The sequence below is a fragment of the Dromaius novaehollandiae genome, chromosome 1 (genome assembly GCF_036370855.1).
Source record: "Dromaius novaehollandiae isolate bDroNov1 chromosome 1, bDroNov1.hap1, whole genome shotgun sequence".
NCBI classification, from domain to species: Eukaryota; Metazoa; Chordata; class Aves; order Casuariiformes; family Dromaiidae; genus Dromaius; species Dromaius novaehollandiae.
In genome coordinates, this window is record NC_088098.1 from 195,181,470 (window position 1) to 195,208,874 (window position 27,405).

The 27,405-nt window shown below is 41.3% G+C and overlaps 1 protein-coding gene, 1 long non-coding RNA gene and 2 other non-coding genes across 6 annotated transcripts in view; 3 read left to right on the forward strand and 1 right to left on the reverse strand.

The window, feature by feature from the left end:
- The first annotated feature begins 5,772 nt into the window (after positions 1-5,772).
- Positions 5,773-5,846, forward strand: TRNAN-GUU (transfer RNA asparagine (anticodon GUU)). Its single transcript has one exon. It is a non-coding gene; the product is annotated as a tRNA-Asn (tRNA).
- Positions 5,847-6,067: 221 nt separating this feature from the next.
- On the forward strand, positions 6,068-6,140 carry TRNAV-AAC (transfer RNA valine (anticodon AAC)). The gene has a single exon. It is a non-coding gene; the product is annotated as a tRNA-Val (tRNA).
- A 3,173-nt stretch (positions 6,141-9,313) lies between these two features.
- USPL1 (ubiquitin specific peptidase like 1) lies at positions 9,314-27,336 on the reverse strand. Of its 2 annotated transcripts, XM_064504954.1 has the most exons (10): positions 27,172-27,336; positions 26,938-27,057; positions 22,308-22,474; positions 21,635-21,763; positions 19,786-20,443; positions 17,499-17,585; positions 16,967-17,096; positions 15,587-15,712; positions 14,783-14,943; positions 9,314-13,582 (listed from the first exon to the last, which is right to left on the reverse strand). In XM_064504954.1, the coding sequence occupies exons 3-10, from the start codon at positions 22,404-22,406 to the stop codon at positions 11,679-11,681; spliced, it is 3,294 nt and encodes a 1,097-aa protein (XP_064361024.1). In that variant the 5' UTR covers positions 22,407-22,474; positions 26,938-27,057; positions 27,172-27,336; the 3' UTR covers positions 9,314-11,678. The 2 variants fall into 2 exon arrangements, with proteins under 2 accessions (XP_064361024.1, XP_025964644.2); XM_026108859.2 differs by lacking the exons at positions 26,938-27,057; positions 27,172-27,336 and having other exon boundaries at positions 22,308-26,908.
- LOC135327159 (uncharacterized) overlaps positions 27,274-27,405 on the forward strand; it is a 36,683-nt gene continuing 36,551 nt past the window's right edge. Inside the window, exon 1 of one of the 2 annotated variants that reach the window (XR_010387283.1) lies at positions 27,274-27,384. This is a non-coding gene — a long non-coding RNA (uncharacterized LOC135327159). The remainder of the gene's footprint in view (positions 27,385-27,405) is intronic. The other variant, XR_010387285.1, reaches the window with a different exon arrangement.

Sequence of the window (27,405 nt, forward strand, 5' to 3'; positions counted from 1 at the left end):
AGCGCAGAAGGAGGAAGTGATGGCCTTTCTTATCTTGAATCATGAAACACTTCCTATGGTTTCACAGCTAGCATAAGCAGCATCTCTTACTTAGATGTCTATCAGTGCAACACAGCTGCAGTACACAGCCTCACTGCCTCACTGTATACTCTTATTTACAGATGAAGCCAAGAGAAACAGGAAATAGTATGTCCAGGATCCAAGAAGATAAGTAATAGAGAAAGGTAGGCATTCCCCTTCCTGCCCAGGAGCGAAATGACAGCCTCCATGTCTAAAGTATATCTGAGTATTTGGTTAGCTGTGCCAAGCAGTAGAAAGGCTGGAAAAGACCAGCCAAGCTATCATGTCATTGCTTGCAAGAGTCCAACCACTGCCCAAAGAGATGGTAGGAAGATTAAACTGTTGGGCAGTGGCAGTAACAGCACAGCTCTCAGATGTGCACCCTCCCTGGTCACAGCTCCATCAGGCTCACTGGTGACGAGACCCCACAGCTCTGGGCCATAAGCAAAAGCTCCTCACCCTGTAGCATATTGGAACAGGCAGGTTAAACAAAGAGAATGGAAATGCTGTGAACATCATGGGTGGGCACAGAAATACATCTTTCATTGCCAGGGATGGATCCTGCAGCTCTTACCCCTGTGAATAACTCCCTGGAAGACAGCAACAACTGTCAGCATTCAGCATTTTACAGGCTTGGACTTCCCAGTTGTACCCCAGTTTTATAAGTCTAGATGCAGTGCAGTTGGACATAAGTGTTGCAGCATGTTTATTGCCTCGGTTTCATCGTTGTTGCAAGATTATGCTACTTACTCCATTAAAGAAATGGCAGAAAAGCACAGGTTAGGGTATGGGAAGGCTGCAGAAAGCTTCTTACAGGTTGTCAGATTGCTGGAAAGCATCCTCATCTAAAGTGCACCTCACTTGCTCACCATAACCCCTCTGCCCTCTTTTGCCTATATTCTGATGGGAAAAGACTTCCTAAAAATGCTTACCTTAGTAGGGATTTAACACTAATAAAAGTAATATTTTCACTGGATTGAGCCCCGGACAATTTTTACTGCATCCCTGTCTCTCCATAGTCCACAACAGGCTACCTAAGAGGTCTGGATGGTGCCCGGTGCCCAAGCCACAGCCAGATGACTAGACACATCTTTCTGGATGTGACTCAGCTAGATACTAATTCCCAGCAGATGCAAAACTGTGAAATTCATCTTGTACAATGGTGACAGCTTTAACTACAACTGTATTTTTATCCAGGCTCTTTATCATGCAAAAACACCTGAATTATTTGATATGGAAAACTATCACTGGGTATAGGCAAATACACAGCTACACACTGGCTGGGAGGTATATGACTAACTTGGTCTTTGAGTTGTGACCTATTAACTTACTAGAAGAAGGCTGTATTTCTGGGAAACTAAACTGTGGTCTTCGAGCCACAGAGATGCACCTTTGTGAGTGGCAAGGCCATAAATAGTATTGGTTTTAGATTAGGCCTGTGGTATGTTTTCCAGACTTCTAACTCTTGGTAAATTTGCTTCAAAATAAATCCAGAACAACAACAGAAAAGCACAGTAGCACTTTGAGAATGCTTTTATTCAGACCGAAGTTTTTATTTTCCTCATAAAACAGTCTTTTATTACCTGAGCATCAATGTTTTGTGGCCTATTGAGCGCAGGATCATAGTTGGCACTTAAGGATGGTATTTAAGGTTACGCTTCTATTAATCTTCTGGAAAGGAAAAGCCCTCACCTAGGAGTGCTACGAAATTAAGTCGCGAGAGGACCGCTGGCCCAGGAGAAGGCAGAACAACGCGTGGGAAGGGAGAGTCGCGTGGCGGTGGCCTCGGCCAGGGGCAGCTCCTGACGGGGGACAGCGCCGGAGGTGGTGCAGGTCCCCAGGGCACTGCGGCAGGACGTCTCCCAGCCTTCCCCACGGCATGGGCTGGTCCTTCCCTCTCTCTCCTGCCTATTTTACACCAGCGCCTCCTCTTCCCCCTCCCTTCCCCTCCCTTCTGCCCCCCAAAAACCATCGCACCGGTTCCAGGGCTTCTTGAGCTGATTTGTGCATGTGCAGGGAAAAAAAACCCAAAACTTTGCCAATGAGCCTCCGTGTGGTCCAAAATAAATGCTGCGGGTTTTTTTTAAGTATAACATTAAACTGAACATTTCCAAGAAATTTCAAGGAAAAACAGAAGAAATTAAGAGGTTAGGAGACCCATTACCGCAGCAGAGCAACCCTGTTGTAAATGAGTTGGATAGAGCAGAAAACCAGCCGGAGGGATATGATCTTCCCACACCTGTTGGTGCTGGAATGGCTGCAGGGTGGGCGGAAGCTCTGGCAATTTTTTTGCAATTTGGGGAATGTCAAGGAAGGGTGAAGGTGGAGCCAAAATGGCTCTGCAAACCGTTTCTGTCACACCTACACATCAAACTGTTTCCTCTCCTTCAGCCCTAAGTGCATGAGCCCAGCAGTGTCTTCTGCCTGCCCTTCTTTGGCAGGATAACCTGCAGGATCACTGGCCGAGAAAAGGAGAAGTGGCCACTCCAGGAAAACGCTGTTTGACTGAAAGAAACTTTGGTGCAAAGCACCTCCATCGTATTGCACCTGGCCATTTGAAATAAGGGCTTTTCTCAAGTAGGCCGAAAAAAAAAAGTGCATGTGAGGGGAAGCCTTGAGGAGAGATGTCTGCATCCACAGTAACTGCCAGCTCCAGCCCGTGCTATTCGAGCACAGGTAACTCTGCATTTCACCAGCTGCTGTTTGATCCCAGCCCTTCCACTTGCTTTATTGCTATTTGAAATCCACATCTTCCTGTTTGAGGAAGATAAATTTGACAGAGTGAGCTACAAAGCCCATGAAAATGTACACAGCTGGCAAGCTTTTCCAGTTGTGCCGTGATGCTTCCAGCACATTAATCTCCTTCTCTGGAAATCTTTAACAGCCGTTCAAAATAATTCCTTCATAGAAGCACTTTCGCACTGAATAGGAAAAGACTGTGGATGCAGATCTAAAAATATCTTTTTGGATATTCATCTTTTCTCTACTCGTACGCACTGTTGCAGCTCCTCAGCTGTCAGCTGCAAAGGCTCAAACGTAAGTGTGTGTCCTAATAAAACCTGCCCCGGTGAAGCGCCTATATATAACTCGCAGACGACACGCAGCCATCGCGCGTTATCAGAAATGCCGTGCGACACAAGCCCCTTGGACCGACCCGCTGACACCAGGGCAGCGCTTGGCAAACGTACAGTGCCATGTAAGCACCAAGTGTGCGTGTGCGTGGCACCGTTTTGCTCGATCATCGCCTCCTCTCCAAAGTCTGACCAAAACCCTGGAGGAAATACGAGCACAGCAGGAAACATGCAGTGCAGCAGGAAGCCAAAGGCAATGCTGCAGTGTTTTTGGAATGCTGCCTTCGTCTCCCGCCACCTCCGGACCCGGGGGTTGGGCTGTGGTTAGGTGGAGAAAAGCCGCCCGCGAGGGCTCTGTGGCGGATCCGAAAGGATGCCCCAACCCCTTGGCAGGCGGAGCGGGGAGCTGCAGCTGAGGCCCAGCACAGCCAGAGCAGCGAAGCCGTGGGGCCCTGGGTCTCCCTGAGGAGGCAGGAGGCCGCTCCTCGGACATCTCCCCCCTGGCTCATCCTGCGGCCGCGCGATCCGCGGGTCATGTTTCAGACGTTTCTGCGACGCGGTGAGAGCGTTTTGGTTTGAGTCCCCTCCGCTGGGATGCCAGAAACCCCCCTCCGGACCTGGTCACATCGACAGGTTTCGTGTTTTCGCTGTCATCGCTGAGACTCGGAGAACTGAACTGAGTCCTGGACAGCCCTCACGGAGACCTTTTTGGGGGAAGTCCTCGTGGTTTGCCGGGAAACTGCCGATTGCCGCGCTCGGAGAGCTGCTCTGCAACGACATACGCAATAACGAGTGGCAGAGCCACCTTGCGGGGACTGCGTCCCTCTCGCCCTGCTCCCTCGCCCCGGGCAGCCGCTTGCCTTGCCGAAACGGAGCCGCACCGTTGCAGCGGCCCCGGCAGCCCAGCGCCCCAGCTACCTCGTCAAAGAAGGAGATCAGATTGCTTTGACGTGATTTGTTTTGGACAACCCAGGCCGGCTGTCTGTATCGCCTTACTCTCCTTTACACGGCTGCAGATTGATTATTTAATAATTTATTTTATACATTTTTTTAGAACTGAAGCCAGGTTTGCTGGGCCGGAATTCCCTGGGTCTTCCCATCCGCTCCCCTGTAAGATGACTTTTTTTGCCCTGACTCATTTTTATGGGGCGTATCCACTTCCTATTAGTTTTTCCGAATAATGATTAACGCACCAGACGTTGCTTCGGCAATCTTTAAATACTGTGGGATGAATTTTGACCTCTGTTCCTTAAGCTTCTTGTCACAGTTAGTCCCTATTTATTAAAATTGTAGGGAAAAAAGACATTGAATACTTTGGTCATTGATTAAATAATAGGCCTAGGCTAATTTTTGTCTTCCTCTAACTTCCAATGTATTCATAAAACTTTTCTGCACTGGCTTTTATGTCTCTGAATGAGGCTTTCAGCTTTCCGTCTCCAGTTGTCCTGCCAAGGGGTCCTGCTCTAAACCCCTTTTTCTTCTATTTGTCTACTATTTCTCTGTTCCTTGCTCCTACATAAAAAGCCACAGAAACAACAGAAAAGAATGAGAATGCTTATTTTTTTAATCTGAAGAATATGCAAACTCCAAACCTGATATCTTCAAATTTTTAAAAAAGAAAGAAAAGGAGGAGAAGCAGCAGAAATACGAAGCTAAACTCTTCCAGGGCACTGAACGATGGGGAGGCGTTTCACGGCTTTGGTGGAAAAATAAGAGAAATAAAGAAAAGCAGCACCGGGGCATCTCTTGCTGCTCAGTGGACACCTTGTTTCTCCCCCTGTGCTCAGCTCTGCTCCAGCACCCAGATGTGCCGCTTTGCGCCCCAGCATCGCGCTACAGACATCAGCTTTTACAGTTTTGGGGTGAGAGAAATATCTCCACCGGGCCTGTGGCACTCACGAGCAGAGAGAAAAATATTTTCTAAACTTAAGCCAAACATGGTTTTACAGCCACTACTGCTGGCAGAAAGACTCCCAGAAATTGCCTTCAACGGCATGATTTAAAGGGACTAGACTGCAAGTCGGCGATGTTCCTTCCTGCTACCGGCATCTTTCCCCGACGTGCTTCCCCTGCGTCTGTGTCCCGCAGCAGAGGGCTCCCACCCCGGCCCCCCGACAAGCGTTTCTGGCCATCGGCGGAGTAAGCGGGAGCAGCTGTTTTGCATCGGAGTGTTGGACTCGCTGCTGCTTTGGTGGTTAGTCACGGCCTCCGAGCTGAGGTCTAAATTCGATTTTTTTATCCTTGATCAATGCCAGATCTCCCGGTCACTGACAAATTTGCAGAAACTAAAGGGCAAATGGCGCCACTGTGAGGAAATGATACTTTTATTTACCACGGATGCAGTTTCTTACCGCCACACTGAGCGTGCATGTGAAGAACATGTGGGCCCATGCCACTTCTTTGTTTCTCTTCCTTTCTTATTTTCCCTTTTCTGTCTTCCTTGTCTTTCTGAGCCTTTTTCGTTCCTCTTTCTATTTTTAATTCCCGTGCGAGGGTGCGCATTACGGTGCTGAACGGGGCCCCCGCTCGGGGCGTCTTCTCGTTTTTACGGACATCCGCATTTTCACGCTGCTGGCGGGCGAGAGGGCCGAGGGCGCCGCCGCAGCCATCAGGGCGCCGCGGCGCACGTGCATCTCAGCGCGTCTCTGTGGCGCAATCGGTTAGCGCGTTCGGCTGTTAACCGAAAGGTTGGTGGTTCGAGCCCACCCAGGGACGGGTGCGCGAAGCTTTTGGTCGGCGGCGCGTTTTTTTTCTCCCCTGGGAAATCGAGTGGGATCCGGGTCCCCCCGCCGCGCCGGTGACCCGGGGGGAGCCGCCTCCGGCTTCCTCGGCCGCCCCGGCCGCTCCTCGCCGCGGCCCCCCCGGGAGGAGGCACCGCCCTCGATGCGCCAGAGCGAGGGGCAAGGGCCCCTGTCGGAAAATCCATCGCAGCGGGAGTTTCCGTAGTGTAGTGGTTATCACGTTCGCCTAACACGCGAAAGGTCCCCGGTTCGAAACCGGGCGGAAACACAGTCGTTCTTTTTTTCTCGCCGCGCTGCTTCTGAGTTGCCTACCCTTCCAGCTCTTCATTTAAACCCAGTCGGAATTCACGTTGTGATACGGGGAGCAAAACGAAGCTGGAACGCGGAGCACTTCAGCCTCGCTGCCACCAGACTGCAGCGGTGCCCATTGCTTCAGTGTGACTTCAAGGCTGCTGCAGGGAGCCACTCTGAGGCAGGCCACCACCCATCTCAGGTGTGCGCTGATACAGCACGCTACTGGGCAAATGAACTGTGCTGCACCAATACAGCGTGCTACCCAGCAAAGACACCGCACTCCGGCACCCCAAGCACCGCGCACACACATATTGATTCAGAAGCATAACCAGACCTCTCAGGATTCCAAGCAGCACGTAGCATGAATTCAATCATAGCGAGGCTGCTTGTTACATCTAGGCCTCAGGTCCCATGGCTGTATGATATTCGCTACCACGGGGCTGAAAGACCATATGATTGTTGTATGGAATTCTTTCTTGAGTGATAACTATTTTTCAAAAATTGCAAACATGCTGTTGCAGTATTGTAGACACAATTTTTCCTAGAACCAAGAGTGGTAACCTCAGTTATAATCAACTGTTGCTAATACAGGGCAGAACATTCCTAATAATTTTTCTGCTTGCTATTTTAAACTTTAAGTAAACAGTATGACTACATAGTATGTATGTGCTGTACACCTTTGCAATATATATAGGAAGCCACAACCTCTGTCCAGCCTTCCTTACAGAAAGGTTTTGCACTTGAGCTATGCAGGGGATTGGAAGCACACCACTACAAGAAAGGAGCATGCTATATTGCAAGGGCATGGCTACATGTTTTATTTTTTAGCTTTGGTCCATTCTGTCACTTAAGCTTTCCCTTTAAAAATATAACCTCAGCCTGTCTGCTTGGAAAGATAACCTAAAGGAGGAGAAACGAGTCTAAATTGAAATGGCTTGAGTGTCATCAGAAAACTTGTAGCAAAATCTTTAAAATGATTCCACAACCAAACGACAGCGTTTTCACTGCTTACACTTGAATGGCAGAAGTTGTAGAAGAGGTTTGGCTAATCAGCCTAAGCACTGCTGAAGTTTTGACTGGAACTGAGGGCATGTGAGATAGTGCCAGTTAACACTCAAATTCGTGGTGTTGAGGAATGAAGAATCTGAACACCTCATCTTCTCCATGAAAAGCAAGGCTTGAAGGAGGAGGGAAGAAAAAGAGAGAGAGAGAGATTATATGAAAAATGCTAACTCCTTAGAAAATCCAAAAGCACAGCTTAATTCTTTCTCACAACTTTCTCCATTATTTGAACCTCTTGCACTGCTACACCTATAAAAAAAGCAAGTCACTGAAAATATGACTGTTGAAAAATAAAATGAAAACAAACTACATAAAAGGTAGACTTAGAGTATGCAAGAATGTAAAATACTGCTTAAAGGACCAAATACACGTCATAAATACTTTAAAATTATGGGCTACCCTCCCTCTTTTAAGCCAGAGAAATGGAATATACAGTCCACTAAGAGCAAGATAAAAAAATTTTGCATTTTCTTACTGTTCAGCTCTTCATATCTGGCAGTTGCACTGAAAATTTTTGTAATGGTATCGATCATCAGGACTAGAAGTTCATTTTTCTAAACATGAAAGCTGAGATTCTTCTCTGCCGCCTAGGCAGGTTCTTCTATGTCAGGTTTCACAGAATATTGCTAAGTCTTATAGTTCACAAGTATTTTACCGTATTGCCTCTTTCCCCCATTTTTAAACCAGAAAACTGGGGCAAGATGAGAGGTATCCTACACCCTATCTTGGGCATTATACAAGACAGTGATGTAAACAAAAGAACAGTATGAATCCACATTCAGGGAGAAGCCTCTTATGATTTCTTCAACCTCCCTCCAGAAAACCTAAGTTAGGGGTGTTTGGACCCTTAACACCCAATTAGTCTCCCAGTCTTGGCATTAAAAAAGGCCTGTGTGGCCTTAGATTGTAACTTGAGTCTGCCAGAACTGCCAAACTGAACAGGTGAGTTTGGCTCACTGGCCTTCAAAACTGGAGAGTGAAGACCTACTTTTCTACACTCCTCTTCCATCATCTGCTCTCCTTTGTGCGTCCCACAGTTCCACCGTATTGTGTTGCGCAGCTTCAGTACCTCCCCTACAAACAATTAAACTGGTGTGTACAACGCAGAACGGGACACGCTGCGATAAGGCTTGATCGACCTCATCATCCGGTTAACCTCAGCGTCTCTCCTTCTCTGCACGCACTGCCACCCGCAGGCCTACACTTGGACCATAAGCTCTTCCACCACGAGGCCGAACCGTGGCCAGCTCCGAAGCCCAGCGCGTGCTTGCGAAGCGGGGTACAGAATAATCTGCTCAGGAGGTTACCTGCTTTGCTCTTCGGAGCACAGAGCGGCTCATCAAGGGAACGGCAGCTATTTAGCTTTGTAAAAGAAAGACAGAGAGAACACAATTTCTCTCTATTAACACATTGTCAGGAAGGGAATAATTATTTAAGCCAAAACCCAACATTGAAACAAGAATAAATGGCAATAACCAACCATGAAAAACAACAAGATAGAAATTAGGAGATTTCTAACAAGCAGCACAATGAATTTCTAGAGCAATCTTCTAGCAAGTGGGGAGGAGGCTGCAAAAAAATCCATGTAGAGAGCTCCTTTTCAGATGGGCTGGTTTCCTGCAGACAGCATGAGATGTCTCTTCCTTTTTCATATACCCTTTATTAAAAAGTGATTTACTATATCATAAAGTAGTAAGATTGGAACCAGAGCAACTCCTTCCACACAGAGCTGATTTTGACCTTAAAAGCTGTAAGTCTCTAAGTGCCACAACTGTGCCTTTTCCAAACCAGAAGACAAACTAGATTGTGATGCAAGAAGTGAAAAAAACATGTAAAATATAATCTCAAATGCACAAAGCCATTGGACCTTTAAAAATTTACCCTAAAACATTGATAAACCTACAAAATAAAGTGACTAATAACTGCTCACTAATCATACTTGCTATATGCCCACCTAATGTATTTCTAATTGACAGAAAACTAATACATTATATTCCCTTTACTGCAAATAAAAGGCTGATCATCCAGGCTGCATTTTAAAATAGTTCCAAACAAAAAGTGCAGTAATCACCAAATTCCAAGCTGTTTCTTTGGTGAAGGAGTTTTTATTCAATCTCAGCTGAATTCTCACTTGCAAAGAATCAGTGGGAGTAAAACAATTATGCTGATCCAATTAGAAAACAGACAAATTTGTGCAGCATCATCTTTCATTAACAATTATTTCAGAACAACGCATCAAAAAGCTTGCACCAGTAACGTAAGTAGTTTCATATTCACTTTAATCTCAGGTACTATTTAAATGCCCTTGGGGATTTTATACATATGTGCACCCATACTGTACCCTGCACAGCTGCAGCCCAAGTTCTCCTAACATGAGTTTGCAGGGGGGCTGCCAGTGTTGACCATGGCGACTCCTTGTTCTGTCTAGGCACATGCCCAGCAGCTGCACCCCCACGCTTTTCTCTGCTATTAACCTTATCATACTGCTTACACCTGGACCTTCTCATCTGCAACAGCCTCCCCCTCCAACATCCCAATAAAGTAGGATCTCCCCCACACAGGCCAACGCATTCTGCATCTCAGTAGCCCCAGGCTTGCTGCTTCACTCCCTCTGGGGTCTGTGCCACCTCCTGAGCCAGCAGTTCCTGAGGGAGCTTCCACTGAGGGAGTTTCCACTTCTCAGCTCCAAGTAACTGCAACTCAGCTCATCTCAGCGGGCATCCGCTCAGGAAGCGCCTCCCCTCACCTTAGGGAAACCTCCGCAACAAGCGTTCAGGAGCTAGCGGTACACAGCTTTTAAGTGGTTTGCATATACAGAAATGACTGCAGGAAAATCTTATTGCCCCCTCACATCTTGTAGGGGCACCTATGTTATTTACTGATAAGTCAAACTCTAGCTTTGGTCAACATTTTTTGTTAAATAAGGGGAATTTACAGACAAACATTTCTCCAGCAGTATACCAGGACTTTACATTCAAAACCCATTGATTTGCTTTCCATTGTAACACATCAATTAAGACATTTAAAACAAAGGAGGAGCTCAAGTTGTCTGTAGTGCAAGTTTGATAAACATGCCCACAATTGCAACAGAAATAGTTTGGGAAGGTGAGTTCAGTGTCACTGACAGTTTTTTCAAACATTTTTTGAATCTGTTCAAGCTATTCAAGACCATCTATGTCTGTAGCCGTGACCTGTAACAACAATTATGTTCCACTGCACCTGTTTAAGAGTATGACAGAAGGGCTTACGTTTTGAATTTGGGATAAGAAAAAAATAGAGTACCTCTAAAAACTGCTGAAACAGATTTGCTGATAAAATACTTATTATTTCCATGTACATGAAAAATATTTTAGGTGATCTAATTTAGCATATAATAGTCTCAGCTTTGTATATACGAATTCATGCAAGTCTCCCTATCAAACCAAATGAAAGCTATACACAAATCTGGAAACACCAGGATGTAAATATTTCTCCCTTCTTCTTACTCACTGCCTCTTGCCACATTTCTCCATTACTTTCTTCCTACTGTCCTTGCTCATCTCTGGCATTCTCTTATATACAGACAGGAGTACATAGCTCTATCCATGAAAAACTCCTAGTAGCAACAGTAATCGGTGCTAATGTACAGTTAACTTTAACACTTGGAAACTTTTCTTTTAGTAGTGAATTTGCAGCAATGAATACATGAAAGTTACATTTGGTACTAATTCTTTCTTAATGCTGCAAACTCTGGGTCAAATCCTATTTATTTTACTTAAAAGATCAGCAGGCTCAGAAGTATATTCTGCAAAACTGTATTTTCAGTTAACCCAGAATGAAAACCTCAGCATGTGTCCTAACTTTAAATAGGAAAATTTCTACTTTATATTCCTCCTTCCTTGGATGCAAGGGTGTACACACCACAGAGCTTGCAGAACTGTAGTTCTGAAAAGAGTAAAATGCCTAGCAGAACACCATCCTTGATTTGTTAGTGCTGCAAATTATCTTTGTATAAAAGGATGCAAATATCCCTGATTACAGTCCGTATTTTTCTTTTTTTTTTTTTAGGTTGGACAACAAGACTTCAGGAATTCAGAGATCCTGAAAAATAAATCAGTACTTCCTAAATAGTATTACTTACACCATCAAGGATACTGAAGGTTGTTTTTTTCAAGCTCAATAAAATATGGATGAGTTTTCCATATTAAAAGCAGCAAAAAAAAAAAAGACTTATAGGAGCTTTTAATTAAAACTATCCTCATATCCTACAGCTAAAATAACTGGTTCACAGACAAAATGGATTAAAACATTTGCCTGCTACAATGCAATTTTAAGAAAAAAATACCTCAAATGTAAATTGTTCAAGTACAGCCAGTGTGCAATTAAACAAGTTAGAAAATATAATTTAAATAGTGCTTTGTTTCAAAATATACATAATATTGAAAAATACTAAAAATAAGAAACTGAATATTCACCAAGTTTCAAACAGAGTTTCATCAAAATGAGGTAAATCTATATCGCCTGCTATTGAGCTTGGTGCTGAAATGGAGAATAGGTCTTCAAGGATATCTTCACTTGTAGGACTTTCAAAAGCAAGTTTTTTCATGCTGGATTTGTTCATTGTATGAACTTCAGAATTACTGTCCTTTACAGGACTGTAGTAATTGTGGTCTTCACATGGCACTGTTACATGTGACACACTGGTCATCTCAGCAGGCACAGCTGGTGCAACATTGCTGTCCACCATTTCCAAATACATACATTCATCTTCACCTTTTGGAACCTCTAAGGAAGCAACAGCTGAAGTAGGGGACAGTAATTCTGCTAATATTTCATTATTAGCATCATGGCCAGTGCACATTGATACAGAGTTTGCATCAGATTCATTATCTGCAACATCAATCTGATGCTGCAGTTCCCTTAAAAACGTCTGTAATAATTCACTATCGTTATGAGATTCAAAATGTGATGGGGTGCTTCCACCTCCGTTCACAGGTCTTTCATGTTTCATTTGTTCCACTGCTAGCCGATCCAGTGAAGCTAATTTCTTCTTTTTAGCGTTAAGTTTTTTTAACAGTTTTTGTCGAAGTTTTTTTGTTTTATCAGTATCTGACTCTTTTACCTCCCCAGAATTACAGCTGGATGAATTAAGCTGAATTACTTTACCTGAGGTACTCAATACACTTCTTGACTTTCTCCAGGTTGGACCTCCATTTGCAATATGATTTGTTGTAGGAAGATGAACATCTGCAGAAAATCCTTTGAAATCTGACAAAGGATGAATATTTTTACTTTGAGGAACTGCTGATTTAGGGGTCTCAGTCATTTTGTTTGTACCTCTGCCTTGAAATCCATCAAAGTTACTTGCTCCCTTAATTGGCAACCGCACATCACTTATTTTTTGCACTGAGGGAGTTTTGCAATTTCTCTCATTTTTAAGAGCTGAGGCACTTGAAGGCATAAAAGAAGTATTCTTGCTTAATAATTTCTTTACCCAGCTTCCTACAAATCCTCTTTTTTGGTCTTTGTGTGAAGGCTGAAAAGGATTATTGGCAGCAGAATTTCCAATCTGAGAATCAACTACTATTTTGCTTGCATCTTTCAAGTCAGGTGATCTTCGTGTAATATTCTCTGCTGGTGACAAATTCTTGTTAAGCTGTAGTTCTGAAATTAAGCTAGTACTATTTTCTGTGTTAAATAAATTCGCTCTGTCATCTGTTCTTTGAGTAAGTGGTGAATAAGATGGACAAGGATCCTGTTTTTTAGGCACAGGAAGAGTAATATTTGCTGGGTTTCTCTCTTCTAGAGGTAAGCAAATGCTGCGATCTTCAGATAACGTGTATTTATTATTCATAGCTAGACTAGTTCCAACAACCTCTCCTGTATGTGGAGTGTTAGGTGAACAAGTTGATTCCTGCTGTCGCAGCGTGTTCGTCTCAACAACAAGGTTATTTCCCACCATCTGTCTGTTCTCCAGTGATTTAGCTTCTGAGTCAACTTGAATTTCTACAAGTGTCAGAGTTATAACATCATCATGTGCCAGATTTTCTAAACCACGATGAGCACTACTTTCATCTTCAGCTACCTGCTGCTGTTTCTTATCTGGAATTCTCACAGAATCCTCTTTGTGATGTTCTGCAAGTATTTTGTCTACAGCGTTTTCAAAACCACAGTGCAAAACTGTGGAATTTGATTGTACATTGTTAAGAGGAAAATCTTCAATATTTTTACTCTGGAACTGTGAATTCAGTTCTTCTGGCACATGAGATGTTTTCTTTTCCCAGAAGACAATAAAAATCTCTGACGGAGGAACTTCAAATCTTTTACGTCTCTTGCAATATGGACCCTTTAAATCATCACATTCAAGCCAAGTTCCTGAAAAATAAAGAGCAAACAGTGTAGAGACTCAGAGACCTTTAAAATTGAAATCACTATTTCTCTGACAGTTGTCAAACATTTTTATTAACCCATTCCCTTGACTTGTAGAAAATCAAGCTTTTTCCCCTCCATTCTTTACTGCATCAGAGGAAAACTGGGAGGCTTCCACCCTAAAAAGGTCACATTTGAGCAGAACTTGCTGCAGTACTATTACAGGTCAGAGTAGATCAACCAGAAAAGCAAAGCTAATGCTTTTCATCTGAGCTAGTGACGCTGACGTCCTGTCTGAAAATATCTGCACAGGTCTGAAGCAAGGACCACCTCTCAAAAACATTTTTCAGTGGAAGCTTTCATTGCCTGACTGAGATGCACAACAGTTTAAGAGAAACTGCTCATTTAGTAATTTGCCCCATCATCTGCAAATTGTTTACAAATCATAAAAAAAAATTTACAGCTTTTAAGAACCTACAAAATACATATACAGCACATATATACAACATATCAAATGTTCCTAACTAGTTGCTTCCCAGCTGCTTCCTCTTCTAAGTTCTTCCTAAACTCTAGCTGTACAATTTAGGCAACTTTCATTTTGCCAAAACATTTGATAGGACTGCATCCATTCTCTCTATGGAACCATGAGAATCAAAATGTCAACTTTTCACCTTTTCTGATTCTGGAGCTCCACTTGAATGAAGCTCTGCTGCTGAACCAACAGAACCTTCACACCATTAGTCATGTTTCTAAAACCAAATTGTGCCTCCCAACCATCAGGTGGAGCAAAGTTCAGAAACAAACAGAAACTAAGCATCAATGCCCCTAGTTCCTCATTCCTGCCCAAGAATGGTTGAATATTTGGCTTCAAAATAACCAATACAGTTTGTCCAACAGCTATGCACAGCTTGTATTTATTTCCATTTTTACAAAGTTATGAAAGGAAATGATTCTTCCCAAATAACTTTGCCCAATGAGGACAGCATAAGACAGAACACTGCTGAACAAATCAGTTAAACCAAAATGAAACCTTAACCCAGAATAACAAAGTTCCTACAATTATTCACAGGATTTTAATATGAAGTTTAGAATACAGACAAAAAAACCTTGTTACTATCTATGGACATTTGGGACTATTTCAGTAACCCATAAAACAGTATTTGATGTAGACTCATGCACTCTTATAATAGAATTTATGGTTCTTACCATCAGGATTCAAAGACCAGGTTACGAAGTGTCTCTTGACTGTCTGATACTGAACAACAGATGTTATTTGGTAGGAATCTCCTTCAAACTGAAATGAGTAATTCTTCAGGTTGTTATGTGGCAAGCCTTCGACAAAATGCAACATTAATATGGCGGGTACTCTAATAAAGAAACAGAACAGTTTATTACAACAAAATATCAGTGGAAGTTCCTAATGAAAAATCACAAGCAAGGCATCTCAAAGAGTTGGCAGTCCTGCCATTACTATTTTATCTCCACACAAATCTCCTAAGATTAAGTGGTACTTGCGGGAGAAGAATACGCCAAATGGATACTCCATTTTGTTATAAATGTGGGGAAAAAACAACACACAAGGGATGGGGGGACCGGGTGGGGTGTGTGTGTGAAGGTGAGAAAGACAGGAGACAACTGTGTTATAACCAAACTAGACAGGATAGTATTGCCAAGTCAAGCTAATAAAGATGATCACACAGCAGTTTTATCCACCAGTGCCAGGGGTTGTGGAGAGGCTGCTACTGGGTATCAGTATACTACCTGGCTCAAACAAATGTGCTATTCGGTATGTTAAACACTGTACTTTCCATGTTTCAGGTTTATTAAACATTACTTGCAAGTTTCAGCATTTAAGAATAACCTTAAATCTAAGAAACTAAATATTTATCAGAGTTAAAAGTTTAGCATTTCTTTAAACACAAGTTTGTTTTTGCAAGTGCGACTATGTTCACTAGATAAAGTCTCAGAATTTTATCTATTTTCTTTTAAAGTTCACATATTCAAACTTACTTTTCCATAATCATCTGTCTTCTTTGAGATGTATCATTACAGTTATTACACGGACCAACATGAATAGCATTAAGCGGATGCCAATCGGGGATTGTATTTGTGAAAGTTGTTAATGTTTTCCTACATCTGGACACACACAAAAAAAGAGTAAATTGAGTTGCTGACCAGAAAACAATAAAAATACATATTTCATATCAGGGGAAAATAGTTACAAAAATGTTATGACTAAGCCAAATTCTATTCATATTCATGCCATTTGCATGAACTCCAAAGTGACTGCATCAGATGCAAGTCAGCATTGAATTCACTTCTGCCAAACAGTATCAGTCATCATTTGTTCTCAGCAGCATTAGGGCCTTTAATTCCACATTATCTGCTCTTTCCCCCCTAACACCTTATCTCTTTCCTTTTCAAAATATGAGCTTCTACCAAGACCTTGGTAATTTACTAACTAATACAGAAGCTCAAGACAGAGTGAAAAAGCAGTAAAAAAATTACATCAGAATGCAGAATACAACATCTTGTTTTCAAAGAACCAATACATTTAGAGTGGAGCTTACACACATAGAAATACAAAGTATGGAATGTTAAAGTGAAACAATGTAGTTCATTCATTCATCAGCCTCAGAAGGATCTTATTTTATATCCAACCTAACCTAGATTTTTCAACTGATCGAAAAATACAGTACATAACAAAGAGGCTCTTGAACACATCCTATTAACCAGGACTACACATTAGCTGGAGGTAAAAAGGACAGAATTCATCCCACCTCATTTGTGGGTCTAGAAGTTTATTGTATAAACCTAAGATAGCGAAGAGAAACAGGCATTTTTAAAGTAAAAAGAGCTATCTTCTGAATGTGCCTCTCTTTTTCTGCTGACTCTAAAAGGAGCCTAAGTGAGTAGCTTGCACTCACAGCTACACAGAATTCGATCAATTATCAAGAAACAACTTCCCTGTAATACTATTGTAAAATAAATCAATTATGCAAACAAACCTCACATATTTATATTTCTGATTCTTTGCAGTCCAAATGAAGATTACAGGTATTCTTCAATAGCAAAAGTGTGCCAGGCATATATTCTTTGGAACAACAGCAATCTGTATACTCTCAGCAAAAAAACAGTATGAGCACTGCTAAGACATCACAATTGCCTATTATTTCTTTTTGAATTACATGAAAACATCATTTCCTAAGACATTACACAGCAGTAAACCATTTGCAAATGCCAGCCTAAAAAGTGGATCACATAAAACATCACTAACAAGCTTAAGTTGTACAAAACCTGGAGATCTGAAGAAAAAACATGTATTAAGTGCAGATATAAAAAGGTAAGGAAGCAGCTTTTAGACAAAAGCAACTTAAAGAAAAATCTCACCGGTCCTGGTATTTGTAGCCACAACATAAACACTCAAACTTCCAAGAAAATGAATGCAGGAATAGTTTCTCAGCTTGGTGATCCTGTCGTAAAAGTAGAGGGAGTGCAAACACCGGACTTTCCTCCTCACCTTCAAAGATGGGGGGAAAAAACAGTCACTGAATATTTGAAATCAGCCTTCAGTACTTTGAAAGGAAAGAGGTAAGTTTACTGCTATTGATTCTAATTCTAGGTATCCTTTCAAGGCTTAAGTATTTCTAATCCTCACAAAGAGACAGATCCCTGTTATTAGGTTGCTGACACTAGCCATTATGTGACTACAGCATAGTTATCAAGAGAAGAACACGCTCTCTAAACTTCAAAAATAGTTAAGGGACAAAAAAGCTTACCACACAGTAAATGATATGTAAAATGTATCTGCAAGCCGTTTTGTATGCATATATCCATACATATTTTTATACGCTGACAAACTACAAAGCTTCACATGTAGTTTCCTGAAAATAAATACTGAGATGCTGCAATAATTACTCACCCAATTTACACCCAAGCTGAGGCTGAAGCTTTGTAAAAATTCTATTTCTGATTTCATTGAGATATGATTCTGCTTTTGGAAGAACATCTAAAGAAAAAAAATACATATTTCCATGTATTTGCGTGTAACACTCCCCCACTCCATGTTCACCTAAGAACACTGTCATCAAACAGATGCTTTTCTTATTAGCATTCATTTCTTTATAACTCTTGGTAAAATAGCCAATGCTTAGTATTAACTGATTTGAAAATTACAGTAGAATTTACAGAAGTAATACACATTTTATCAGAAATTACTTAACTTGACTTAAATTATGGTTAAGACTGTACTATCAACTGGACAGTAAAGACCTTTAAGGATAAGGTAACCAGACATTATAAACCCTGGAGATTCAGAGTTTAAGGGTCGATTTAAAAACCTAAATTTTAAGATCCACAGGGAAAAAATTGCTTAAATGTTTTGTAATGATATTACACAATTAGTAATGAAATATTTTAATATGTTGTCCCAGATTAAATACTAAATTCCTAAATCAGCATTAAAAATATTAAAAATAAATCTGTTAAATAGCTTACACCATATATCTCAGGATGTAACTTAATTTTACAACAGTTACCTTGTTTATACACAGATTCTTTAAACTCAAGAAAGAATATAACTTCTACTACACAATCATGATCATAACCTCCACAAATTAAAGGAAGAATTTAACACAGCTGTAGAAACTACTCCTTACTTATAATATTTATGTAGATAGAAAAAAACTAAAAAAAAAAAAATCTTCTGCTGCATCTGTCTGTTTTTAAAAACAAACAAAAGTAAAAGATACTGAAAAATTAGATAGCAGGGCAAAATAAATACTACACCATGTTCATCCCATTGCCTTCTCCACTGTTGCCCACATAAACTAATTTGTTTTGCAGCGATTCCTGGAAATGGAAAGGCTTAAGTTATTTCAAGCAACACTATATTACAACATCCTTCCTAAGGAAAGCAAGCTAGCATCCTCACTGAGGGCTCTTCTATATCAGTGCTTCTTTGCAAACAGCAGTAGCACAGCAGAGGGGAAAACACCCATTCAGATTAACAGGTACTGTGATGGTAGAGGCCTTCCAGGCAATATTTTGAAACTTAAAAATAAGCAGACAGAATTTCTGGCTAGAACTAGAGTATGTGAGATTTTTTAGAATTTCTTTAGATTTTTTCCCTTCTTTAAAAATATTATGGTTTCTCTGTCACAAAGTCTATTAAACCGTTTTTCATACACCCGGTGTTTTTTCTAGGGAAGATATAATATTAAGTTACCTAATGCTGTTATGGTACTATAGTCTTTATAGTCCCACACTCACTTTTCTCAGGTCTACCAAAAAAGGCTTCACAAAAGGTACTGGCTAGTCAAGAGATCTGCATTAATTCTCTAAAGGAACATCTTCTACAAGTTCAGACCTATGATTCCAATGGGTCAGTTCAAAAGAACTAGGAAAAATATATTTTAGTAGTATAAGAGTCTTCAACTGGATGCAGACTACACCAAATGATCAAAGCCCACGCTAACAGCTTATAGTGACACATCTATCTCCCGCTGTGCTGGCTGAAAGGTTGCCTCCAGCTGCTCATCACTGCCCCAGTGCTTGGGGGTGACTGCCCTCCAATCTGCCAAGCCACTCATGTGGAATGTTCCTAACCTATTCCAGACAGTAGGGACCAGGTTAACAGATCTGACTGACTTTGACTGAAACGGGTTAGGAAGCACCACCATCCGCAGTGCAGCTTGCAGACCTCAGGGGAAGCATTTCTTCAGTCAGCACAGCTGGAGCCAGAAAAGAACGTATTTCCCCAGCTTTACTATTTTTGGTGTGACAGGATAACTGTGCATTTATACAGGGATATAAAAAAAACACATCAGGAAAGATTTTAAAGATTAAGATTAGAACAGCAGTATAATACTTAACCAACAGAGGGGAAGGAAACAAATTCAGGCTCAATTACACAAACAATTCACAACTTATCTACCTGGTATATAACAGAAAATTTCAAGAGATACTTAATATTTGACCTCTGCTTTCGAAGTGTGCCTATTTTCCCTGAGAGAAATATTTTCAGTGACTACTGAGAATCTGCTAGACAAAGAACTCTGGTCTGGAAATTCATGGAAATGAGGTGTAACTCACTCTTTTGTGATCTTGAAATAAAAGGGAAGCAGACTTCAGTACACTCTACTGAATTCCACATATTTGTAGCAGATACATCGGTTTGAATATAAAGAAACATAGTTAAACTAACTCACCTTTTACCTTACTTCTTCTACAGGTATTCAGAAGTGCGGTTGCTTGATTATATTTTGTAAGGAGTCCCTGGAGTACACATTTTTCTTCAGTGTATTCTTCTGTTAGAGCAAACTTTAATGTTTCTAAGTGTACCAGTGCTGACAAAATACAGTTTAACCAACAAAGAGCATACACGTTCCTCCACTGAAGACATAAATCTGTGCTATTAGTAGAACCTTTATCATCTGTGAGCAAAATTTCAGATGCTGTCAAGCAAAGTTCAGAATTCGGTAAGAGCTGTGTTCTGGCTGAAGAAGTCTTAGAAGGGCTTGCTTGATAACTGCTGGCTCTGTTGGTTGTTTCAATGTCCACCTTCTGCGTGAGGGACTCCGCTTCGCTACCAGTCTTTTGCTGGTCATTCTGTAATTCATCAAGTAGTCTTGGCCTGGGAGTATATAAACTATTCTCACAGTATTTGATGGCAGGATTTGCATTAATAGGCTGCTCAACATTTATCCCATTATTAGTCCTTGCCTGTTTTGGATGTGATTCAATAGGAGAAAAGTCACTAATATCACACAATTTCCTTTTCTTATCAGTACATGGAATCTGATGTTTTTCTGAATCAGCAGAAATAATTATGCTGTTTAATGGTTTATAACCAAGTGGGTAGATACACTAAAGGAAAGAAAAAAGTTATAATGAAATCTACAAAGCAATTTCAGGTAAACAGTAGCTAAAAAATACAAACTAAACTGCTAAAGCAGCATGCAGAACTTCTGTAAAGGGATACTTCCATGAAATTGATACATAAATTCAATATATATGTGACAGGAAGGATGTTTTATCCAACCACTGTCTTATAAGCAATGCTGAAAAAATGTATCAAAAGTGATAACGAACACTGCTTTTCCAGTAAATATCTGACTCCCCACTTCCAATCCCTTAAAGACATCCTAATCTTGCCGAGGAAACTCCTGTTCTCTCATTCTGCTATATCCATTCCTGTAGGGTACAGATTTGGCATTAACATTTCTTTCCTGAGACTTCCAAAACTGGAAGGCTATCTTTCTGGCTAGCCTGATGCATCAGACTAGGTGTCGGTAGGGTCTTACGCATAGGAATGTTTTGCAACCAGGAAAATATAATCAAATCCACTATTCCCCTCCACCAAACCAGTATGATGATTATTGTAAAGGGAGGGAGTCGGGGGGGGGACAGGCAAGAGGGTCATGAGACCAACTTACAGAAGTGTATCTAGTCTTTGCACTTTGTTAATTTAAGGGTATCAGGCCATATGAGATTGCTATACCCTCACCCTACAGACATGTGGAGTGCAGGAATGGGAATGGAGAGGCAGCAAAAGTCAACACTAACTATTTTAAGGAGTCCAGAAATCTAGCTAAGGTTAAACTTAAAATGGAAAACGTCAAAAACACTGCAGTTATAATTACAAACCTATTTGTATTACTTGGAAAAGAAAAGCAAAACAAGAAAAAACACAAAGAAAAACAAAAACCCTAAAGAAAGAAGAATGGGAAACTAACATCTGCATAGATAGAATACCGGTTACAGGGATCAACAAATTCTAGCTTGTAATCTGGTTCATATAGAGCTATACTCTCCCTTGTTATGTAGGCCAAACTCCCCTCTTTTATTTTTTGCAACATTTCTTTACATTAGCTATGCATAAACACTACACATATAGAAGTTAAGCTTTGTTTTTGTCTAAATACAGCCAGATACTGTCTAGCAGATCAATTCCAAAGAGCCCTATTCCAAATCTGCTTACCACCAACGAACTCTTGAATTTAAAGAGGCGTAAATGTCAAAGATAACACAACTGAAAAAAAACGTTAATTAGAATACCTGAGGATTTTCACAAAGGAAAATGGACTCTTGAAAATTAATGCGGTAAGTCCGTAAAGCTTGTGTCTGGTCTTTCTCTTTGCAGACTGGGCAATACTCACTTGTAGTTACTTCCACAGGACTACAGTTCTAAAAAAAAAAAAAAAAAAAAAGCCAAACCAAGCAGCATTAGCTTACGTATTTTATACATTATCCAAGAATAAGACATACATACCAAGACAGAAAAGCAATATATCTGATACAGTATAAAAAAGTTATTTAGATTAGGTTTTGATCATAGCTATAAAATAAATATTCATACAATAGAATGTTCTAAATGAATTTATCTTTTGATTTAAATATTCAAATATTTAAGAAAGTATTTTTAACAATACTATTACATAACACCTCATTCTGTTTGCACTAAACCAAAGGACATTTATTGCCAGAGAACACAAATTCAGATCTTTCAAAGACAAATACATTTTCACAGGAAAGCTAACAGTTTTAAAAATAGCACCAGTAAAAAAAAATCACAGACACAGATGTACTCAGAACAATCTTTCGCCATTGTTATAGATTTCCGTGGAAAAATAATTTTGAGACTTTTTGGAAAATTAAGACCAATTAAAAATCTCTCAAAGCAGAGGAAAAATATGAACTTTGCACACATGTAAAACAAGTTTCAACTGACTTTTCCCAAATACCCCACCATGTGGAGTGTCGATATCCCTATACCAGTCCCTTGTCCAATCACTTGCAAACCATTTGTAGTCTTCTGGGTATCCATCATTCTGAGCCACTGGCTAATTTATGTCACTTGTAACAATGTCAAGACCACTAAGGAATTTTCAAAGAACCCTGAAAAATAAGAAGTGAATACAACAATTAAAGAAAAAAATTGATTAAATTTTGAATAAAAATATACCAACAGTAATGTAATCTGTATTTTCTGTGAGAATGAATTCAGAAGTACACTTTCTTGACCGAACATACTTATTTTCTGGTGGAGATGACAAACTCAGAACTTTAAGTCATATACAGATTCAGCAGCTTCAGACCTTGAATTTTCAAATCTACGTATTCTTTGCACACTGCAAGGTCTCATTTATTTTCCAAGTGCATTATACTTAGCAGAAACGTAGATGTCTTGCCTGTACATCTTAACTTACTGCATCTTACCCTCAATCAGAAAGTTTCTGACTGATATTTTCTTTAAAAATGCCTACAGTTAAGATGCCAAATAGTTACAGCTTAGCTGGTGAAGAACATTAAAGAACTACTGTAGCTTTCAGAAAAGTGAATTTAGTACACTAACTATAAAAAGCTCATCCTGCAAATGGAGCAATTTCTAACTACAGAAGGGCATCCTGCTGCTAGTGTCACTATTTGGAAACTTCTCACAACCTAGTCATTCTAACAACACTACGGACTTCCTAGCAAGCTCTTCCACAGTATTACTGCTACATCAATCTATTTCATATTTTGTTCATGACACTGCATATTTCGTTTCATATGATTTCTCAAATTCAGGGCCAAATTTTGCCTTCTGATTCACGTATGTTGTTGTTCACTTAAGTAACATATGTATATACCTACACACACATCTGTGTAGGAAGACTCCAGTATAGACTACATACACATCAGAAGACAGGTCTTTAAACCTGTATAAGTCAATTCTTTCTCTGGCTCTGAAGGTAACTACATGAGTCAGAAGAACACAGAGGTTTAGAACTATATGGACCCAAATCTATACCGTTGACTTCAGATGAAGCTAACCAGAATAAATATACATCTCTTCAAGATTTAGGGGGAAGTTAAGGTAGGTGAAATGTAATTAAGTTGAAAAGCAGCAAAGTCATCAAAGTTAATATCTTTCCTTGAGCAGCCAATACTTTCTTTTTCACTGAACAAGAACCTCTCCTACAGCCCAATGCTCCGCAATTCCTGCACTATAGCACTGACTCAGATTAAAAGACAATTCCTTTTGAATCAAGAACTCAATATCCCATGGCATTTTTGGAGACGTGCACAGATCAGGTTCAACCAAATCCATTTATAATATTAAGCAAGAAGACACCCTACAGAACTGGACAGACTGTTAAAATGGCCCCTTTATAATACTAAGCAAGAAGAGACCCTACAGAACTGGACAGACTGTTAAAAATGGACAGAGTATTAATAAAAAAGTACAGTAGCAAACTGTAATAACTCATTATTTCATATCAAACCCCAAAGACAACTTAAGTTGATGACATGTCCTACTAATACTTTCAACATGTATAGAAGCTCTTTTCAGAACAGGCAGGCTGCAAGATGAAGAGGTAGTATACTGGGACTTCTAAAACTAACAGTTATAATGGAAGGTAAGAAAAAAAGTATCAATCCATACGAACGTCCTTAGAGAGCATGATTAGTTTTTAGAGTACAGCTGGAAGGTGTACAATAAACAACATGATCCCAGGCTCACTCAAGGTAAAAACTAAAGAATTAGCTCCAAGTGTGTAATTGTACTGCACTATGAAGGAAAGCCAAGTTCTCTAATTTTTCACACAGTGCCAATCGCACTATCACAGTGTATCAACTCTGTTATCGCATATTTAATCTAGTTCAGAATTTGACTTTTTAATGTAATATTAAACTTATGCAAATATCAACCACTCTAAAATACAGAATGACATTGTTCTCCAGGCTCTAGCTAATGAGATGTTTGTAATTTGTTCAGGGAACTTTTAGGCAATTCCTTGGCCTGGAGCAGTCTCATCTCTCCGGAGTAAATACAGTCATGAGACCTAACGTATTTAAGTGATTTCTCATTGCACAAATACAAATTATCTGCCTGTATTTAAATGCATGTATTTAAATGCATATTAGTAACACTAACAACCTACAAGTTATTTCTTTTTAAGTATTTCTTGATTTTATAAAGAGTGATATTTATTGCTGTATAAGTCACTGCTTACTCTGTCATTCCTCTCAAAAGGAAAGCAGGTATTTTTCCAATTTTTTCCATGTTCCCTATCTGTTAGTTCTGCCCTTCCTTTTAAGCTTAAACACTGTTTTGAGATGTACAATACCTCCCCAAATATAATCACCCAGCAACAGTATTATAATGTTGAAGCCCATACCATTTATTGGGCTTAATACTTTTGTAAATGTTAATTACATTCTTATTCGACTCTTTATTTCAGAGACATACAAAGAATCAGCAAATAAAATGGGGATGCCAGTACTAGGTATACAGAATGGTACTAAGTGACCTAGCTGTACATTTCAGTGCGTGTAAAAGTACAGTAAGCTATTTGTGGTCTTTGTAAAATGTATAAGAAATAAGAGAATTGCCAAGAAAAAAAAATAAAAGACTGCTTTATGAACTACTAACACGACCCATTGTAGCAGCATGTAACATCAGCATTACATATCAGAAAGTACATAGGAACACGCTCTCAAGCTTACTGGATCATGTTTTAAAACATTTATGCTACTTTGCCTTCTTTTACATTGGACGCTTGCAAAACGTAATGCAAAATATGCCACCGACCAGGTATAATTACTAGGCTAAAGTTATGGCTCCTCGGGTAACTGACGATCCAACAGGTAATTGCTACATAACAGGGAAGTCTTGCATCTTTTTTCTCCTCTTTCGCACTCCGTCACCAATCCCACAGCTCACTTCCTTGTCAAGACTTTCCCTAAGCTAACTGAACTCATGAAGCAGCAGAAAACTCTGATTTTTTTCTGCTACTCTAGGGAGTTAAGCTGGTTTATGAAAAGATCTGATGAACTGCAGAGATAACAGGGCAGAAGACAGAGAGCGGGAAAGAGGTGGCGAATTTATACGGCAAGAAGGCTTTTGATAACAGTGAGCTTGTCTTGTGACACAGTAACGGTTTTAGTATCTAGTGAAACAAAATCAGTTAAGAACTCCAGTAAGTAAGTCATAGAACAGTGATTACACTACAGTGAACATCTTTTCTCAATTTAAAGCCTAAAGGGACGCTTGAGAATAAACTTCTTGCAAATCATAAGTCTTCTCTCCTTCAAAGGAAAATTGAAAAGGAAGGATGAAAAAACAAAAGTCTGAGAAGAAAGTCACACGCATTTACATTAACCATGTTATTAGGTATGTGTGCATTCCTTATGAAAGATGACATCAGAGTATTATTTTTTTTCTTTATCTCCAGGTATAACTATTAATATTCAAATCACGGAGCATGAAAAAATTACTAGTTTGGCCACAAAAACATATTCCAGTTAAGTGTGACATTAAAGAGACGTTGTTGATGTCACCTGGTAACTGTTCCTACGTCACAGGCCATACATGCTAGGCAGAATTACAATTCCATCTCCTGTGGGGGCAAATGCAAGAGTCTTTCCTGCAAATAGCCTAATACAGACTAAGGCAAATGAAGCTGAAATGCATGAAGCTGTGAAATAAACTAGTCTGCAACATGATTAATGAGCTGATCTAAAAGCTTCTTCTACGGTCAGACTTATCTTAAATGTCCTAATATTAAATGTTTTGATGGGAGTACTGTAAGGTAGAGGGACTAAGTATCTTGCTGCTGAGACCTTTTAGGCCTTTGAAAGGAAGTAAGTTAGTATGGGAAGATATACCCTAAACTAACATTTATTGTAGCTACAGCTAACAGATGCAAGATTTCAGGAAGAGACTTGGTGTAGGCAGAGTCTTGGTCTCTAACCCCAGGCAGCGGAAGCGAAGGGCTCACGGACATGGCTCCAGCTAACTGGCTGGCACTGTCCTGGCTGCTGCCCTTCCTTCAATGCCAAGTAGCATTCAAACGCTTCAACATAAACCTAGCAGTAAACAGCCTCCTTAGGCTTTTTCCCACATCCAGAGTGATCCATACACTAGGGAAATGCTGTAGAAGAAAAAAATATATACAGTTAATTATTGGAAAATCAGAAAACCGTGCAAGGGAAAAATACATACATGCTAGTACCTCACCACATACATCTGTTCTTAAATACTGTTTTAGCTAATGCTACCTTAATAGAAGGAACAAGACCTCAAATGTACAGATGTTGACAAGAAATACTAAGTCGGCATTTAAAAATACGTAAGACGGTCATTCCAACACTGCCTACGGAACAGGCAACCGGGTAACGAAGCAAAAGGCTCAGCGCTGCTCCCAGAGAAACGGGCCCGCCAGGCAGCGCGGCGCTGCTCCCTCCTGCAGCAGCGGCCCGGCCCGGCGCTGCTCCCTCCTGCAGCAGCGGCCCGGCCCCACGGCACGCCGAGGCAGCGCGGCGCTGCCCGCAGCTCCCCGAGGGCACAAGGGGCGCCCCAGCCCACCTCTCACCTGCTGCCGGCTCCGCGCCGGCCCACCGCCGCGCCGCGCCGCGCCTCGCCTCGTCTCGTCTCCGCGCGCCGCCGCCGCTCCGGGCCCTCGGCGGCGCGCTCCGGCGGCCTCGGCGGCGCCCTGCGAACCGCACGCGCAGCCCTAAGGCCCACGCTACCGGCGGCGCGGCCCGGCGCGGCCTCCCCGGGCCGCACGTGCGCGCGCCGCGGCCGTTACCCGGCGGCCGTTACTCACCGGCCACCCCGCGCGCGCGCGCGCGAGCAGCTAAGAGCCGCGGCCAAGCGGGGCCCGGCTGCTGCGCAGATTCCGGCGCGTGCCCGCCGCCGCCGCCATGCCAGCCCCGCCCCGCTCCCGGCAGCCAACGGCCGCGGAGCCACCGCCCAGCGGCGGGCGGGTAAGGGCCTGCGCGGCCGCGGCCGGGGCGCCGCGGGGCCAGGAGCGCCGGAGGTATTTTCTCTCCTCCCCCTT